This window comes from Gobio gobio (genome assembly GCF_949357685.1).
Source record: "Gobio gobio genome assembly, chromosome: 25".
Lineage (NCBI taxonomy): Eukaryota > Metazoa > Chordata > Actinopteri > Cypriniformes > Gobionidae > Gobio > Gobio gobio.
Window position 1 is genome coordinate 18,478,292 of NC_137121.1, and position 19,051 is coordinate 18,497,342.

The 19,051-nt window shown below is 40.1% G+C and overlaps 2 protein-coding genes across 2 annotated transcripts in view; one reads left to right on the forward strand and one right to left on the reverse strand.

Moving 5' to 3' along the window:
• poc1b (POC1 centriolar protein B) overlaps positions 1-10,899 on the reverse strand; it is a 37,836-nt gene extending 26,937 nt beyond the window's left edge. Inside the window, exons 1-10 of the mRNA XM_079809243.1 lie at positions 10,280-10,899; positions 9,868-9,952; positions 9,623-9,794; positions 9,365-9,544; positions 9,174-9,281; positions 8,973-9,088; positions 8,739-8,872; positions 7,935-8,003; positions 7,697-7,849; positions 7,474-7,551 (exon numbers count right to left, since the gene is read on the reverse strand). Of these exons, the coding sequence (XP_079665369.1) occupies positions 7,474-7,551; positions 7,697-7,849; positions 7,935-8,003; positions 8,739-8,872; positions 8,973-9,088; positions 9,174-9,281; positions 9,365-9,544; positions 9,623-9,794; positions 9,868-9,952; positions 10,280-10,294 (1,110 nt within the window). The 5' untranslated portion in view covers positions 10,295-10,899. The remainder of the gene's footprint in view (positions 1-7,473; positions 7,552-7,696; positions 7,850-7,934; positions 8,004-8,738; positions 8,873-8,972; positions 9,089-9,173; positions 9,282-9,364; positions 9,545-9,622; positions 9,795-9,867; positions 9,953-10,279) is intronic.
• A 72-nt stretch (positions 10,900-10,971) lies between these two features.
• On the forward strand, positions 10,972-17,644 carry cep41 (centrosomal protein 41). The gene is made up of 11 exons (XM_079810427.1): positions 10,972-11,045; positions 11,491-11,554; positions 11,656-11,703; positions 12,501-12,562; positions 13,026-13,092; positions 14,067-14,217; positions 14,542-14,711; positions 14,815-14,882; positions 15,252-15,366; positions 15,602-15,817; positions 16,742-17,644. The coding sequence occupies exons 1-11, from the start codon at positions 11,013-11,015 to the stop codon at positions 16,870-16,872; spliced, it is 1,125 nt and encodes a 374-aa protein (XP_079666553.1). The 5' UTR covers positions 10,972-11,012; the 3' UTR covers positions 16,873-17,644.
• Positions 17,645-19,051: the final 1,407 nt, after the last annotated feature.

Genomic DNA, 19,051 nt, shown 5'->3' on the forward strand with positions numbered 1-19,051 from the left:
GGGGGATGCAACTTACCATCTAACCCTGACCAGTATTGAGTTTCAGCTGTACCTCCAGAGCCCATGACCCTCCTGTAGTCTTGCTCAGAGGAAGTTGATTTGTTTTCTTACCCCTGTTTATTTCAAACACTCATGCCAAGAGAGTAAAATATATATTTTATCTAAGACTCACCCCCCCCCCCCCCAAAACCCCAACCAAAAAAAATAAAACTTGCACACAAATAATTGACCAAGTATGTGTAGGTTGATGTTTGTTCAGTTTTCATAGCTGTTTTTGAGCTTAAAAAATTAGCTCATTTTTTTCCATCAGTGAAAAGCGATGTTTTGATAGCCCATCCTACGCAGTTCACAGAGGCGCTTCCACCTTCCATTCATGCTACGTTAAAAATAACTCATGCAGGTGAAGAGGAAAGCGCCAGTAAAATGGAGCATCAAAATAAATCATGAAACAGCGCATAAAGCACCTCTCTATTAAAGTAAAGGGTCATGGAGGGATGACCTGTGTTTTTAATTGCTACGTTTTTACAGAGGTTCTGCTGCTCTGAAGAGGCCATACTGTAGTTGAGGTGTTAAAATACATATACACAAACAAACACTTTACTGCATAAAAGTGCTCATAATGCACAAATCTGTTTGGGTGAAGAGTGTATATTTAGCATCATATAGAGGATTGAGTAGGTATTCAAAAGTATTGAGCAGTTAAATCTATTCTTCCATTGTGGTGGTCCATTGTTGGCTCGAAATTTGTCAGAACTGATTTTAGCATGGATTCAAATGTCTGGAAAGCTCATTATAATTGTTAAGTATTCAGACAGACCATGGTATAAAATAAAAAAAAAAAAAGTTGTAAGTAAGAGTTTTTTTAAAATAGTTTTATTCAGCAAGGATGCAGCAAATTGAGCACCAAATCAGCATATTAGGAATTATTTCTGAAGGATCATGTGACTATAGTAACTAAAGACTATAGTAACCATGCTGAAAATTCAGCTTTGCAATGGCAGGAATAAATTACATTTTAAAATATGCTAAAACAGAAAAGTTACAGTTTCATCAAATAAATGTAGCCTTGGTGAGCATAAGAGACTTCTTTTAACAACATTAAAACAATCTTACCGACCCCAAACTAGTTTTAATGTAGATGTAATTATGTCAAGGATGGTTCATCCAGTAATTTTATATTTTATTTGAAAGATTTTGTTTTTTTTTACTGTTCTGCTGTAGCATAATATCTGAAACAGAAGGGATTGTGTAGACGGACAGCACACAGTGAGTGCATTGCAGGAAAGCAGCTCACCGTTTGCCTTTGAGGTGTCCCTGTTACCTGCAATAGTACAGGCCCACTATTTTTAGAATCAATGTTGACGGACTGTCAGCGTATTTTAAGCTATGCCCCTCCGGGCCACCATATACCCTTGAGAGAGCTCATGGAGAAAGAGAGAGAGAGAGAGAGAGAGAGAGAGAGAGAGAGAGAGAGAGAGAGAAAAAAAAAGTCAGGTGAAAGAGTAAAAACAGACCCTAAGCCAAATTCTGATAAGGTCCTTTCAACTCCAGACTCAACGTGATTGTGCTCCATTTTGACAGGTACTTAAGATGAGGTCTGGACTGTTTAGGAACCATCTGCTTTAATGGAGGAAGTGAGATCAGCCATTAAGTTAAAGTGCCAGTGTGACTCAATGGCTGGAACAGCTCTATTCTAGGAGAGGGGTCAATAGCCTTTGGTGGAATTTGAAAAACGGCAGATAAAACAGATGAATGGGCGAAAAAAAATAGATGAAAGGGGTGGATGAAAAACATTTAATGGAGAGAAAAGAAAGGAAGAGGAGCAGGCGGACACAATAGGCGAGAAACCAGATGAAATATTAAGGTGAGCACTGAGTTCTGGGTGTGCCCTATACTGAATAAATGATGAACCAACCCGGGTTCCTGTGTCTTTGATGTGCGAGCGCCTGTTTGTCTGCCGGAACCCCCGTCTGAGGTCCCTGGGTCAGTGCGGGGATTATGGGCCGGATGACACTTTCAATCTTTCTATCTGCCTTAGTTTGCGCTTTCAGGAGAAACCAAAAAAGGTGTAAAATCGCTAATGCCAAATGCCGCCTACTGTCATAACAAAAGGATATTTGCGATAACAGTTGAAACATGACTGCGGTTGCATAACCATAACACATATTTCCACACTTCACCACCTACACACTTCACAAGGTGCTATGCATGTTTCACCGTAAAGGTAGACTAAACAACTCTAACAAGCACAAACAATGCATTGAATATCTCTTCCAATGCAATATGATTCAAATCAATGAGTACTTCCTGCTGACGGCTCTTGTTTTTTGGGTTGAGAATGACAAGTCACTCTCTCTCCCTGTAAGGCTATCTTTCTCAAAGCTCTCCCGGTGGAAAGTGAACCTTCCCCTGGGCCATTCTATCTTTAGCGATTTACTTCCGTCATGTCACATCTTGTCACCGGAGCCGGTGGCAGGCCTTCAAGCTGGTATCCACACCTCGCGGCCACCCAATCTCCTGCTCTTTACAAAACAGGAAGAGGCTCTTTGCCTGTTTCCTGTCTGTCACCCCTACAAGCAACCTTCAGAAACGTAATACCAGGTGGCGCGCACACATTTACAGACCCTCAAACAAGCATGCACACACTCAGCTGAATGTATCATTTGAACGACTATATTATGATAAAAAAAAGGTTTATCTTCTTCATCAGAGTTTAATTTGATTAGTTTAGATTAGTTTATTTGTTTGATACAATGAATCATTTTTACATTATAATTATATATATTTTTTAAATACCTGCCTGTAATTAATTTCTAACATTAACATCTATAATTACACAATTAACACACCATTAAACCAAACCGTACCATGAAATCTGCATCTTACTCGTATCCCACCTCAATGGCGGAAAAAAGTATTTAACAAACAATCTGAAAACTACCAATTTCTATTTTTTTTTGACAGCCTATACAAAGTTACAACTAATAACCTATTTATATTGTACAAAAATGAGATAATTCATCCCTTTGGAGCTGCGATGATTAATTTTTACCATACAAAGAGCACAAATAATCGTACTTTTGTTTAGCATCCCATTTGGATTTGATTTATAGATAAGTCACAGACATTTTTACAGAGTGAATTTTACTTCACATCCCAATTCCTGAACTGCTTGAACTGTACTGAATAGCAGCACATTGTTGAATTATATTAGGCGGGTTTACTGGTCACAGAAGCAGAGCGTGAATTCCAGCACGAAGCGTCAGTTTAACGTTGAAACAGAGTGAGGCAAGCGAAACATTTAATACATGTGAACTGTTTTGCAATAGAAATGTTAAAACGACCGACAGTAACTTCCAGTGATGCAAACTTTGACTTTTTTCCTCAAATATGGGCGTTTTGAATAGAAAATATGCATTTACATGACTCATGGAATTCCTAACTGTGTGTGAAGAGACAAGAAACGTTATGTTTTTGACATATTAGGCATACAAATAAACGTACAATGTGCATATTCTAGTACAAATTAATGCAAATGCTATTTGCAAATAGTTCAAAATGATTATTTCCCAACTAGAATTAAACCTAGAATTTCCTTCATTGTTCTGTTTCTATAGGCTTTATAAAAAAAATGGGCCCCCCCATTTCTTCAAGACATGGTTATGGCCACGGCATTTATATATATCAAGTATCACCAACTACCTCACCATGCGATACATCAAGATTCAATATATACAATATTCAATATTGTGATTGGACTGTGAATAATTCAATCTCTCTTGCACTGGATGTGATATGAATGCTTGAATAAACAAACATATCGATATAAGTGAGAAAAGGTATCAATATATTGACATAGGAAAATATTAATTTCATGATTTACCGCTTTTATTGATGTATAAGGGGTGGGAGTGGGATAGGAAAGTGACATAACTAACCACTGCTAACCACCAGACCCAGGAGTTCTTTGACACAAGCTAATACTTGTGGAGGTCGTGGTCCTTCCACTGCTGTTCAGATGCCTCTGGTCTTGCTTATGTTGTCTATGCATGCATGCATGCATAGCTGACCTAATGCATGAGGGAGCCAACAAGGACTGAGATGCTGAGGAGTTCCACCAATTGAAGGCCGCATCACTGCACACACACACACACACACTCAAGCTGAAAGGAATCCAGAGCGAGTCAGTCAAGAGGAACTGATGGCAGGAAGCGTCACACAAAAAGGCGCCACGGGTCATACGTCTCTCTGCCGTCCACTTCCTCCTGTCTCTGCTCCCACGCACGCAAGGCGGGGAGGCAGAATGAGGAAACTCTGTCCTGAAGGACTGCAGGATGCTCAGGGCGAGATATGACAGGGTTTCCCTGAAAATGTGCCTTGACAGGTAGGATTCGGGAGTTTTACAAGTAAACTTTGCATCCAGAAGATTAGCTGATTAGTCAGTGGGTTAATGTTTACCATGTGCCATACAGCTTCAGCAGGCTTTTGTTTCTGGCAAGAGGTAGTTCTGCCAGTGTAGTCTGATTCAAAAACAAATTATTCCAATGAGTCAGTTCTTTTAATGACTAGTTCAAAAAGACAAGTTGCCAGTTTGAAACAATCTGAAACACTGCCCTCTATAATATACAGCATTAGCAGAGAGAAAATGCAGGGTTTTTCCTGGTCTTCCCCTGCTGGCGGATGAACACCCTATTTTAACGGTCTGAGCGCATGGTCTGAAACGCATGGCGCAGGTGCACTTAGGTCCGAATCCACTATTGCGTGTTTCACAACGGAAAAAACAGTCAATGTGCCAGGCGCATGGTCCAAAAGGATTGTACTTAGTCATGGGTGTGTTTTTGGCATAACATTCAATAAACCAATAAGAGTCTCGTCTCCCATTCCCTTTATAAGCCAGTTGCGCTTGTACCATGGCGGATTCGCTATTTACATGGCGGAATTTGCAAGCGGAAAGACTTTTTTTGTTTTTGTATATTTAAATATGTTTGTGTGCTGCTGCGCGTCCCTGTGTGTGTAATAAGCAGAGTGTGCATGCATTGTGCACCCACCTATAGGCGCATATTACTAACGCACCCTTTAAATAACACAAAAAATACTGCACAGTCATTTTTCCTCGTTTTCAGACCAGCATGCCCATGGGCGAACAGATGGGCACGAGTGCATATACCATTTAAACAACGTGGCAACGGACGTGAAAATGATTGTGTTATCGCACAGACCAAAACAGACATTACATCCCGGAATGCACATTTCAAAGTAAAATAACTGGCTGTAGAATTGTTTTTCGGAGAAACAAGTATGTAAACTCAGCATGTTTCCTAAATATCTGAAAACATATGATGGTATTTTTATGCTTTAGTAATATCAAAAACTTACATACAGCACCTTTAATGCACAGATCATTGGACATACAGTAACAGATTGTTTTGTTCCATCCATTGCTATGATTATCACCGTCAATCAGATTCAATCATGCATTTAAATATGGTTGTCGATCCAGAAACTTTGCAATGTGTAGTTAGCAGCATGAAAGACATTATATACAGAAAGCAAACAAAGATCGCTGCCAATACAATGACTGAAGCTGTCAATTACTTCAGTTCAGTGCAAGATACACAAAGCTGCACTCTTGCGAAAAAGCTTGTTATAATCAATGAAGCTCTCTACGCTGTTCAATGAATCTCTTATTGACATCGTATTCACTCTTTGCTGGTTATAATGAAAGGATTTGCGAGTGTGCTGAACAACAATCCGTCGTTTTGACTAATTTAAATATTTGATCAGGGTTGCCAGGTTTTCGCAACGAAACTAGCCCAATTGCGTTTCAAGAATCCCCCGGTTAAAAAAAAAAGCCTTCCGGGGGGTCAAACCTGCGATATTTGACAATATTTTGCTAAATTTGCTAATTTTTTCCGCATTACTGGGACTAAATATCACATTAACAGGGTCACTTCAACCCGCGGACATGAAAAACAGCCCACGGCAACAGTGTTAAAGTAGCCCAATTCCGTGTGAAAACCGCAGACTTAGCAACACTGCATCTGATGGACCATGTGCTCAACAGATACGTCTGTGATTGGCTACAGTGTTTGACAATATTCACAGACCGCTTACACAAACACTCACAGAAGCATTTCAAAGCAGATGCTATTACGGGGGAACCGTAGTGCGGCAGGTATCATCTCATACATACCACAATTTCTTGCATACATTTTCATTACAACTGAAACACACCCAAATAACACAGAAATGAACCAAACTGAATACAAATCAGAACTGAAACTTTTGAATGTCACCATATAGAACAAGTGCAATCAAAGTCACATGATCAACATGTCAACACATATCCAGTGAGTCTAGTGACATAACTAATCAACTAGTCAACGAGTATGTAGGTGTCCAAACCAGACACTAGTTTTCTTATGTATGCAGTACAGTGTGTACAGACAAAAGGAACAAATGGAAGTGAGGGAGAGACAGCGAGAGAGAGCGCTAAAGTCACAGTGTGGAGGAGTCTATTATTAGTCTATGGCTCCAGCAGCAAAGTGAGGTCACACTCACATCAGAGCCCAGCTTTAGGCACGTGTGTGCTCGGTGTGTTTTTGCTTTCACGCTCGAGCTACTCTACACAGGCAAAATCAGAGCACTCAAAAAAGAGAGAGCGAGAGAGAGAGAATGAGAGTGGGAGAAAAAGGGCCAGAGAAAGAGACTTCCTGTAAACACGTGAGCGAGGCACCCACAGTCTGGTGTGTGCCGTCTCGCAGCATTTCCTCAATCCGCTTTGTAAAGCAGAAAGCACAGCATTTTGCACGGAAGCGTGAGGACGTTCCCATAATTCGGATCACGCAGTAAATAAGAAAGATTTGGAAAGCTGCCAGCCACACAAACAACACTGGGCTGAATATAATAAACAGTCCAAAAACATAATTTTTTTGGAAACCTTCCACATTAATAGTCATCATGTGCCCCATTAACTATAATTATTCAGCGAGGGCCAAAAATTAGCTTGAAGTGCTTCTGTGTAATATATTTATATATATATATATACAAATTAAAGTATTAGAACAGCAATGATTGAAAACTTAGTGACAAATGTATTTAATATTTTATGACAAACTGTAGTATCAGAATAGCAATCTGAGTTAAAATTATGTGAAAAATTAACAGGAATTTTATAATAATTTAACAATGTGGTCTCAGATTTTTACACCCCACTGTAATATTTACGAGAGAACAGAAGTGTATGGAGTAGACAAAACCATAATAATGTGGAAAAAACGTACTGATAAATATGGATGAGGAGTGATAATTTAAAAAGAAAACAAGAGTGACTGCAAAAGTGTGGCAGTGACTGCAGTGACAGCACACTTTTCAGATGAGGGCTAACATTAGCTAGCCTATATTGCCCCCTAGTGTTTGGAGTGAAACAGTTCTAACATTACGAATTAATTCCTGTCAGAGCTTAGATCTTACCGCTGTGGAGAAAAGAACACGTCCCACTTCAACCACCTGAGGGTCAGCAGACTGAGTATCAGCAACAATGGGGTTAATCTAAGGAAATGAAAGAATTGCCGTCAATGAGATCTAATAACTAACCTGAATACAGCGTGTGCTGGTATGTCACAGAGCTAACATACTGACTGCAATGTATTGGATTGATCTACAGTGTTGATGCACTGCAGTTGTGGTCACTGACCTCTACTGTGCCATTCTGAGCATAGTGTCGGTGAGACGATCGAGGGTAAATATCCATTAGGTGCGGAGGGGGATCTGGAGTGACTCGTTTGCTATGCCGGCTCAACAGCTCTCTGTAGTTCAGTGAATCAAAGTTGGTCTTCCACATCAGAACCTGAAACCCAGACGATCACAAGCTTAAGTGACATGATCAGCCCGACAGTAATTGGATAGTAAAACAAGCATTACGTCACAATTACCTGAGAGTCAGCACCTCCTGAAGCAAACAGATCTCCGTCTCGAGAAAATGTCACAGCCAACACTGGACCCTGAGAGCAGAGGAGCAAAAAGACACTTTATGGCTTTTCTTCTAAGGGTGTGCTGTTTAATGCAAATGTCTAAATTCAAAAATACACACAAAATGTAACAAATCATTCACGCAAAATGAACATGTCACCCATGTCTTTCTAAACCCGTTTGCTGTTGTTTTTTCTATTGAACACAAAACAAATATATATATATTGTATTGCCATACAATGACTGTTGAGCATGGCTGTCAAGCTTCAAAAATGGACACAAATAAATACATTAATAATAATTTACCATACTGTAAAAGTACTCCATATGACCTGTGCACAATTTTCAGTTAATATTCAGTACATTCATTATATTCAGTTCAGAAACGTTATTATGTGGAAAATAGTCTTTGACTTCACCATAGACAGTTTTGACATGTAACACAAAAAAGCTAAACATAATAGACCAAATATTACCAGTCAATTAATAAAGATAGCATTTTCAACAAACAAAAAAACCCCAGAATATTTTGGAATTAACTTTAAAAAGTAATTTTTTTTGGTGATTTCTTGATTTCTCCTGTATGGCAAGAACAGTGTATTTTTATGTGATTTCTATGTGATCTCGTTTTGGGTCCCATTTAAAAAAAAAGACAATTTTTCATTGAAATGACATGAGGGTGAGTAAATGAAGAGAAAATTATAATTTTTGGATAAATTCCCAATTGTTCCATATTCTAATGCTACACTATTAGAAGAGGGTGACACCTTGTGGCCGTGAAGGGTGTAGATGAGCCTCCCCTCCAGCAGGTCCAAGATCTTCATTGTACTGTCACTTGAACCACTGATCAGATAGTTTCCAGATGGATGGAAGGAAAAGCAGTTGACCCCTGCGCTATGAACTGCAAGACCAAGTTAAATGCTTGAAAATAAGACCTTGTTACTCTAATTAAAAAGAAATTAAATGTTATGATGTGCAACCATGTCAGTTTATATAACTACCTTTGTAATGTTGTATTAACTTGTTTGTACGAATATCCCAGAGTTTTATTGTGTTGTCTGCTCCTGATGATGCAATGCACGTGCCACTGGAATTGAAGTCCACAAATGTCGCTGACCTAAAAAGAGTTTAAAACATCAGGAAACTTGGGTCCAATAAACATACAGTACGCTCAAAAACGACCAACAACACTCAATTCTCACCCGCCGTAGTCTGTAAAAATGTTTATGCACTGACGTGCGGATGTATCCCAGAGGCGAACCGTCCTGTCATCGCCACAGGAAGCAACGAGACGACCATCTGGTGAAAACCTGACAGGGACAGACCAAGTGACAGTGAGAGAAATCCCACTTTATGTGACAAAACCAGAAAGGTTACACACATAGTCTCGTACCTCGCACAGCGCACCCAGTTTGTGTGCCGATTGAGAGAGTAGAGGAACTTCTTCCGTTCGACACCCCACACTTTCACAGACTTGTCATCTGAGGCCGTGACCAGCCTTTGGCCATCGCTGGAGAAATGAACGCTTCGAACGCTCGCTGTGTGAGCTTTGAAAACAGTCGACTCACCCTTTCTGTAACACACATAGACAATAATGCATTGAGATACAAACAATACATTGAAAAACTTGAAAGGGGGCATCAGTACTCACATGCTGGGTGTCCAAAGTCGAACTGTCTGATCTCTGGATGAAGATGCCACCAAAGATCCGCTTGGAGAAAAATGAACACCTGTAATGACGTCTGTGTGACCCACAAACCTAAACGCCCTTGCTTTAGGAGCGAGGTTCCAGATCATAAGGTTCTTGTCACAAGATCCAGTAGCTGCAAGAGAAGTTGCAAGTGGTAATGTAGGGATGTTCTCTAACTGAAAACAGAAGAATATAAATATACATACCCAGCTGTTTATTATTGGGGCTGAAGTCAGCACAGGAAACAACATCTTTGTGACCTTTAAAATGTCTCTCAAGGGTTGGATCCTCCTGAAAAGCATATCTTTTCTTTTTACAACAATTTGACTGAATGTTTAATGTACATACATATTCCTTATAAATACATGGTGAGAACACCATGGTAGTACCACGGTACCATGTCTAAAAACTATGCTAGTTCCAAAGTACTTTTTGTTAGTGATAGCTAAGTTAATTATATTGTTTTTCATTGACAATTTCGTCAAATATAACCAATGTAAGTACCTCCATTTACAAACATAAACACGACACTTTCCAGAACAGTTGCACAGAGCTAATTAAACCCGCAACTAAATGTCTATATTCGCACTTTAAAATGTTTCTGCTAAATAGTCTTACCATTACAGACGCCATTATGCTGGAAAACGTCGAGAAAGTTTTTGAATTTGGTGCAGTTTGTTCTTTGTTTTACAAGTAAACAAGTGAAACTGCTTCATGATGAGCCACTTCCCATGTCAAACAAGCCGCGTTTTACCCAGACCAAACAAATCACGCTCAGAGTCATCGAGTCAGAGGGACTAGATGAGCAATATGGATAATAATTAACTTAAAACCCCATTTTATTCTAATTATTTACATGTATGTGTCGGCATTAAGACTGAAAAAATACTAATTTACACAGATAATCGTCTGCACCAATGCAGTCAATGGAAACCGCTAATGTTACCCATCCTCCTAATGCAACAGAAGGCGTGCTGGGATTAAATCTAAAATTTGCAAGCTAGTCTTGCAAAGATTATACTGTCTGTAGAGTTACTGAGTTGCATATCCCAGCAAAACATTATAAACAATTGTCTTCAGAAAAAAAAAATCATTAATCAGGAATTTAATAAATTCTACCGCCGGCTCTCTTTCACTGCAGAGTTGAAACAGCATTGCAAATAACGCCGTTGCATAGCAACATCCCCAAACGGTAAAGTAGTAGAACTCAACATTGAGGTGAAAAGAACTCCGTCACTGATTGGATAAGCAGTTCAACTGGCCAATCACTGAAGACGTTGCTCAAAGAGGCAACGCTTTGAGTTTTGATTTTAAAAGCTAACGTTAGCCGCCGAAGCTCAGCTACTGGAAGATGTCGGTCAAGCGGGGGATTGGTGATTCAAAGGTCAGTGTTTTTATGTTTCTGCAAAGTGTCACTTTTTGGTTTATAATATTATGAAAGCTAGCTCAGGGAATGTTTGACACGGGATGCTGGGGTTTAAAAGGGAATCTGACACCTCCGTTGCCATCACCAACATACCTGTCTGACCATCAACACCAGTTCACTGCCGATGCTTTCATGTTGTATTCATTTCTACCAGTGCTAATCAATAGTATAATAGATGTCATTAGAGCATACAGTGGCTTTATATGCACTGTAAACTCCATTCAACTCAATGTTTGTTTCATTCACATGATTTTCTCACCGCCAGAGAAAACCAACGATTAAGTTATATTGATCCCAAAAATAAATATTTCAGCTAATGTTACCCCACATGTTTTTATGACAACCATAATAGTTGCACAATGCATATAGTATGTTTTCTTGAAATTAATGCTTGTTTTCCCAGTATTTGAAAAAGAGGATACCTCAGAACCCCAAATATCAACATGTAAAAACACGACTTGATACAGGTAACGTTATCCACTTTTTGCATAACAAAAAAACCAACAACATTTTGATTATTCATTGGATATATGAAAAAAATGTGATGACTAACCCTGTTTTTTTCTAGGCTTCAGCCTGACAAAATACATGGAGAGACTAGAGGAGACAAGGAAAAGTATGTTCAGAATAAATTAAATCCATAAATTATATTGAAGTAATACGTCAAAATGTCATGGTGCATTTACTTGAGATGGTTAATTCTAACTAACAGATTTTTTACAACACCTAACAAATTGCAGACTTTCAAACGCATCACGGTTTTCAAACAAAACTAGTGTGTATTTACATAAAAAAAAATACAAAACATTGCAGAATAACACAATGCAAATTGTGTGAACAGCTCCTTAATGACTTGTTCAGCTGTTTTGTCTCCAAACGCTCTTGTCCTACTTATATTTATTCGCCTGATAAGGAGAGAAGGACTGCTTTGTCCATATTGGTCATCTTGTTACAGGTTCCCTCTGATTTCTCAAGGATAAGCAATTCTTGTTCCTTCTTTTGGATACATGAGCAAAGGATGATTGTACTGTAGATTACAGTAATTCCTCTGTCAAGATTGTCTGAAACCGAGATGCATAACCTCATCCAGTGGTGTCACTTGGCGTCTTACAGTGGGTTTGGTGGTGAGGCTGGACTTTGGAGTTCTTGCCAAAGATATAAAGAGATGTTGGCAGAGCTCGTCTCAGTTTGTAGCAGCAATTGGCTTGTTAAAGTCAAATTTAGAGAGTTTAATCGGTATCAAAATGGAGTTTGATATTTTGGGTGTGAATTTAAATGTGTCTTTAAATGAAGATGAAGTGAGAAATGGTAACGCTCAGGATCCAGGTAAAATGCAGAAAAATTGTTTTTGTGCAGCAGCTCTGCATAATTTGAAATGCGTGTTTATTATATATACATTTTTTTCCCCCCCAGACTACAGATATAGGAAGGACGAGCTATTTAAAAGACTGAAAGTGACTACATTTGCTCAGCTGGTAAGTAAAGAAGAAATTACATACAAAGGCAAAGCATATGGTTTACTTTCAGTTGTAGTACAGGATAAAAATAATAATAATAATAAATAATAATTATATATTTATATATATTACAATTTAAAATGTATTGTTTTCTATTTTAATATAATTTAAAATGTAATTTATTCCTGTGATGGCAAAGCTGAGTTTTCAGCACCATTACTGTAGTCTTCAGTGTAACTCTTCATTCTCTTTCATTCTTCAGAAACCATTCTAATATGCTGATTTGCTGCAAAGACTACAAAGACTATTTCTTTGAATTATTATTATTATTATTAACAAGTTTACAAATTAACAATGCTTCTTTGCAAGAGGAAGTTCAAAAGAACAGCATTTTTTTGAAATATATATATATTTTTAACAAAAATAAATGTCTGTACTGACCCTAATTATTATATATTAATATTATATATCTTTTTTTCAGGTGCTCCAAGTTGCTTTGGTGTCAGATCAGAACGACAATATTAAAGATGAAATGCCGGGATTAGACGGTAGTTTAATTTCTTTTTATGTTACTCTTCTTTTATTCTCATTAGTATATCAACATGTATTATTAGTGCTGATATTTAAGGAGAATTATTTGAACAAATCCCTATCCCAGAGTATTAAACGTAGCTACCATCCATAACACCCTAGCAACCGCATAGCAACATATTATCAAATCATGACCGTTTAGTACGAAGCGCCTAAGGGGACATGGTGATGGAAAACATATGAGATGGGAGGAAAAAAATGATATTGTAATGCTTTTGTGTATGTTAGCAAATCCTTTGCATTCACCTGAGAAATATTGCGTTCACTTGTTTCTTTTGCATGAGCTCGCAAAACTGCAGATGGAAACAATTTGAGATGAGAGGAAAACTATATTTTTAATGTTTTTTTTTTTTAAGCGACTGCTCAGGGAAACAATTTTGCAAACGCAACATTTTCTTCAAAAATGTCTTCAAAATTTGTGGATGCAATCGCAAAGTTCCTTGGGGGAACGCAAAAGTTGTGCAAGCGAATGCAAAGTTCCTCAGGGAATGCAAAATGTAAAAGTTTTGCAAGAAGACAAAGTTTCTTAGTGGATTGCAAAGTGTTTTCAAGCAAACGCAAAGTTTCTTGGGAAACAATTCTTTTGTGAGGGAACGCAAAATTTTCGCAAGCGAATGTAAAGTTTCTCAGGGAGTGCAAAAGTTTTGTGCTTTACAAAGCAGTTTTTCCCTACTATCTATTATTGTTTCTCTTAGCAACCACATAGCAACACCCTGACACTGTGTCTACACCAGACCCGACCATTGACGCCAGCTAGAGGCTGTCTAAACTGGACGCGACAAAGCGACCGTTGCAAAGCATTTGTCCATCATGTCAGAACGTCATAAATAGAAAGAGGCTTCAGTTTACAGATTTATAGTGGGTTATATTGTCTTTTGTCACGTCCGGTGTAGACACGGTGTGACAACCATTTTCTTTTTTATGGTTTCAGATGATGTTTCAATATTCTCTGCCTCACCGGGGCTCGACCATCTCTCCGATCAGATTAATGGCTCCCCAGAGCCGACACTTCTCAACCCGCAGAGTATCAACAATGACGAATCCGGCGACACTCTGTTTTCTCCTAGATCTACTCTCCAAAGGTAGTCAAATCACTTTTGTGTTTGTAACACACACCTTAAACTATGTCCTTAATTCAACCGGCCACATCAGAATATAATTTTATGCATCTAACTGATCCCCCCCTCTAACATTTCCTCTATTGTCCACCCACAAGAGCTCTCATTGGCTGGGCTGCTTTCTCATGGCCCCAAGCTCCATTGAGTCTGTTTGGGGACAGTCGATGCAATCGGACTCCATCCTCAGAGACCCTGTGTGGGGGGGAACTATGAGATGTAGCCTGTAACACTGAGCACCCCTGACTGTCCTCACTCGATGTAATTGAGAATCTCTGGGCTCATTCATAGTGTCATCAGTGGCGTGGGAGAACTGGATCTGGACAAGAATGGACAGAAGACCATCCGACTGTCTCCAGTGTCTACCTCCAACACTACAGAATGCCCTTTTCCTGACTGCCCGTATCTGTTGCTGGATGTGCGGGACAGAGAGCAGTATGATCAGTGCCATATTATCAGTGGTAGGAAACTTAAATGGAAAATAAACAGTATTTTGCTCAAAGCATGAAATACATTTATATATAATTATTCAAAAAAAAATCTTTGTTTTTCTTTTTTTCACAGCATATAGTTACCCCATTGCGACCTTATCAAGGACAATGAACCCATACACCAAAGAAGTCCTTGATTATGTATCCTTTTATTCCTAATATGTGAAAATGTTTGTTCTGTATTAACCTATAATGCGTATGTAATGCACAGAAGCACAATAAATAAATATCTTTTATTTATTTATTGTACACGTATGAAATGCATTATAATAATTTTATCAATTCATTCATCCAAACTGTTATTGCAAACCTTTGATGTGCATGTATGAAGTGCGCTATAATATAGAATACTAATAAGTCCTATGAATAATTAAAAACAAAAAAATAATTTTAATTGTGCATTCATCACCATTGGAAAAGCCACACTGTTTTTGTGTGATAAGTCATTTCTGTCAAGTTTTTGTGTACTCTTATCCATTCCTAGTTTTAACATCTTTAACAGCTATACAGAAAAATGCATCGGGAAAGATCATAATTTTATATGATGAAGATGAGAGGATAGCAAGTCAGGCGGCCACCACCATGTGCGAGAGAGGGTTCGAGAATCTCTTCATGTTGTCAGGGGGTGAGTCATTGCGCCGACTTCTTCCAGGCAGACAGGAGACTGATAACAAACTTCAAAGACTTCCATGAAAGTTTTTAACATTGCTTCTCATAGAAGGGAAAATAAGAAGTTTATTTTTAAATTAATATTGGTATTTTTATACATAAATAAACAAGGGTCTCTTATCTTCAAACGCAAAAAGAATACATGTGGGTTCGTCCTGTCAGTATCCGGCATCTTTTCCTTTCTCAACTAGGTTTAAAAGTGGTTGCCCAGAAGTTCCCTGAGGGAATGACAACCGGCTCCATTCCCATCTCCTGTCTGCCATCACCCATGGGACCTGGAGGTCGTAAGCGATCGGTGCCACAGCAGACGCCACAGGCAGCAGAAAAAAAGTGGCGGTTCACCTCAGAGGACGTCAGCAGAATCCAGCATTACCTAGAGGAGGTGTTCATACCCAGTGAGCCTGGCAGTGAGTCATACATTTCAAAAATGATGAAATAAAGTAACCATTTTCACTGCATTAAAGGCTTAGTTGAACAAAATACCCATAAGACTAACAAAACTTAAGATGGTTTAAATGACAACTGAGATTTCTGTCCTTATTATTGAAAGTCTATTTACCCAACACTTTGACGGTTCAAAACCTTCATAAAGCGATCATAAAATTAATCCATATGAATCGGACGGCTTAAAGGTGCACTATATAACATTTTTGCAGTAAAATATCCAAAAACCACTAGGCCAGTGTTATATATTTTGTTCAGTTGAGTACTGACAGTATCACAAATGTTTCCAACTATTTGTAAATCGTGAGAAAATTGCCATTTTAACCAAGGAACCGGGACGTGTAAGAGAGTCGCCTGTCGATTGCATCATATCTGCGTATACCTCGGTTTACAGTTTTAATCTGCAGAAACGCTTTACTCTTACTGCAGTGTGAACAAGTGTCATAGCAGCCGCAGAACGAACACACAGAGTAACGTCATAACATCTTTTAACACACTCAGATGTGTCTAATAGAATAAACAGAGCTGCGTTACCTCATACTCATGAGCGGAAAAGCGGAGACATTTTGAACCTTTTTGAAGAGTTTTGGGTGACTTTGTGAGACAGAAAATTCACAGATTTCATTTAAAATATGTTCAGTTGCATTTCAAAGATGAACAAAAGTCATATGGGTTCGGAACTACATGAAGGCGAGTAAATGATGGAATAATTTTTGGGCACACTATTTACCAGTAGATGGCAGCAAAATATCCAAATGCAATCTCGGCCATCTCAGTATAATTTTTAGGAAAATCATTCTTTTAATAGGAGCATGTTTAATTTTTTTATTCTGCAAGCCACATTTATGTGTGTGTAATATTAACTATTTCCTCCCCCCACATTTTAGGTCGTCTCAGCAGCAGAATGTCCACTAGCAGCGCTGGCTCCAACGCGTCTACAGCTCGGAGCAGTCGACAGGGCTCATCCATAGCAGGATCAGAGAGCGCTCGTTCACAGAGTAGTCGACCTTGGAAATAACCTTCAGTTTCACTCACCATTGTCGTCTTCAATTCAATTAAAGCCTCCTATATTTTACTTTTGGAGGATTCAAGTGAATATCTTTGATGGGCACTCTAAACTACTGGCCACATGCACATGGTTTAATTCTCAGAAGTACACTGAAAGAAATTGAACATTTCTTGGTCCTGGTAGTTCACACAAATGGCACTGTTTTATTTCAGTTTATACACATTTTTGCACTACATGTCTAAAATCCGATTTGCCGCTGTCATCAGCTTTTTGGCATCAAGAACCATTTATACTATAATGATGGTACAAGATGTCTTTGGTCTGACATCTAGCTGTTTTAATGCATGTAGGCTTCTACTCTATGTTACATAAGTAAGCAGGTCTTAGTGGAAGGACTCCACCTCTTGGTGGTCATTTTATTTGCTTTAGTTGCGCAATGACATGATCTGTTCATTGAGCATGCTGGTTTGTTTACTTGCTCAGTAGACACAGTATGAATGCCGTATTCCTTTAGAAGTATTTTAGATGTGCTGTTTTTTTTATGCCTTGAAGCTATAGCTTCTCTGTTCTCTGTGGTTTGAATATTATATGTAAATGTGAATGATGGCATTAATGAAGTTGGTGTTATTGTGTGAAACTTTGCTTTGTCTGTTGCAGAGCGTGATGAAGGAATTTAAAGTGCATTTATTAGAGTCAGTCTTGGTGGAATGTGTACATGGAGTGGTAGAAAGAGCTTTGACTGATTTGTTTGGCCTTTGTTGTCTGCGCTGATTGACTAAAATCAGTTCCCTTACGAGAGTACTCTCGTATTGCGTTTTGCTAAAACGCTATGGGGGAATTCCTTTCCTCGAGATATTGAAGCAAATTTTTATCCAAAAATACCTTTTATACGCAGTGCAGCTGCACAACTCTCAGCAGGAAGCAGCTGCGTGCTGATTGGCTGTGCCGTTGCAACTGCAGCAACCTATAGCGAGACCTTGGGGCGGGACGGACCAATCAGGTCCTTCCAAACTCCCGCCACAAGGGGCAACATAATTTGCATAGCCTAGGGTATATAAGACCCACTCTCGCAAGGTTAGTCAGATTAATTCTTCTTCAGCGACTTGCAATCGTTGAGCTCCGGATCGAAGCCTGCCGTCGACACGCACCCAGCGGAACACGCAGCCTGAGGACGTCGGATTCTCCGCCTTCAGCCTGCCTTCCAGCTGCGCCATCCGGCACCATATCCTTTATACCTTCTGTTTTTCTAAAACATTCAAAAAGAGCCGAGACGTTGATACAAATGTCTCGTTCCTGCGCCTCGTGCAGAGGTTTCATCGCGGACGAGGATCGGCACATCATCTGCGTGTCATGTCTCGGACGAGACCACACGCAGGCTGCACTCAACCAGGGCGGCTGCCCTGAGTGCGACGAGCTGGCGCTGCAGACCCTTCGGGCTCGGCTCGCCAGCTTCGACTCGGATCCCGTCCCGTGCTCCCAGCCTCTAGAGCCACGGAAGAAAAAACGTCGCGACCAGAGGCCACCGGAGCGCTCTGACGAGCACACGCCGGGCATGTCCCCGCGTGCCTCGCCATCGCCCGTGTTGTTCGCCGACGAGCAGCACAGCTCCCCTCGCATGGCGGCTGCTGCTGTTTCGTTCGGCGGACCGGAGGAGGAAGAGGATGACAGCCTTTCCCTTGCTGCATCCGGGAGCGGGTGGTCGGACGCCGCCTCGGAGCACGCCACTTCGACGCGGACGGCTAGCGGCGTCATAACCTCAGTCGACGCTGAGCTTATGCGCTTGCTCACCAAGGCCGTGGACGACCTCGGCATTGACTGGTCTCAGCCCGAGGAGCCCACGAGAAGCCGTCTGGATGAGTGGTATTTCGAGAACCGCCGTCAACCTACCGCTCAAAGACCCGCTCCCTTCTTCCCAGAAGTCCACGAGGAGCTAACAAAATCGTGGAAGGCGCCATTTTCATCACGCGCCAGATCCTCTTTTTCTCCAGCGCTCTCGGTAGTCGATGGCGCTCAGAAAAAAGGATATCAAGCCCTTCCTCCCCTCGAGGAGGCTGTCGCTGCACACCTTTGCCCGCCCTCCGCCAGAGGATGGCAGTCAAAGACCGTGCACCCTTCCAAGGCCTGCCGCACTACGTCCAGCCTCGCCGGTCGAGCATTCGCCTCCGCCGGCCAGGCAGCGTCAGCGCTA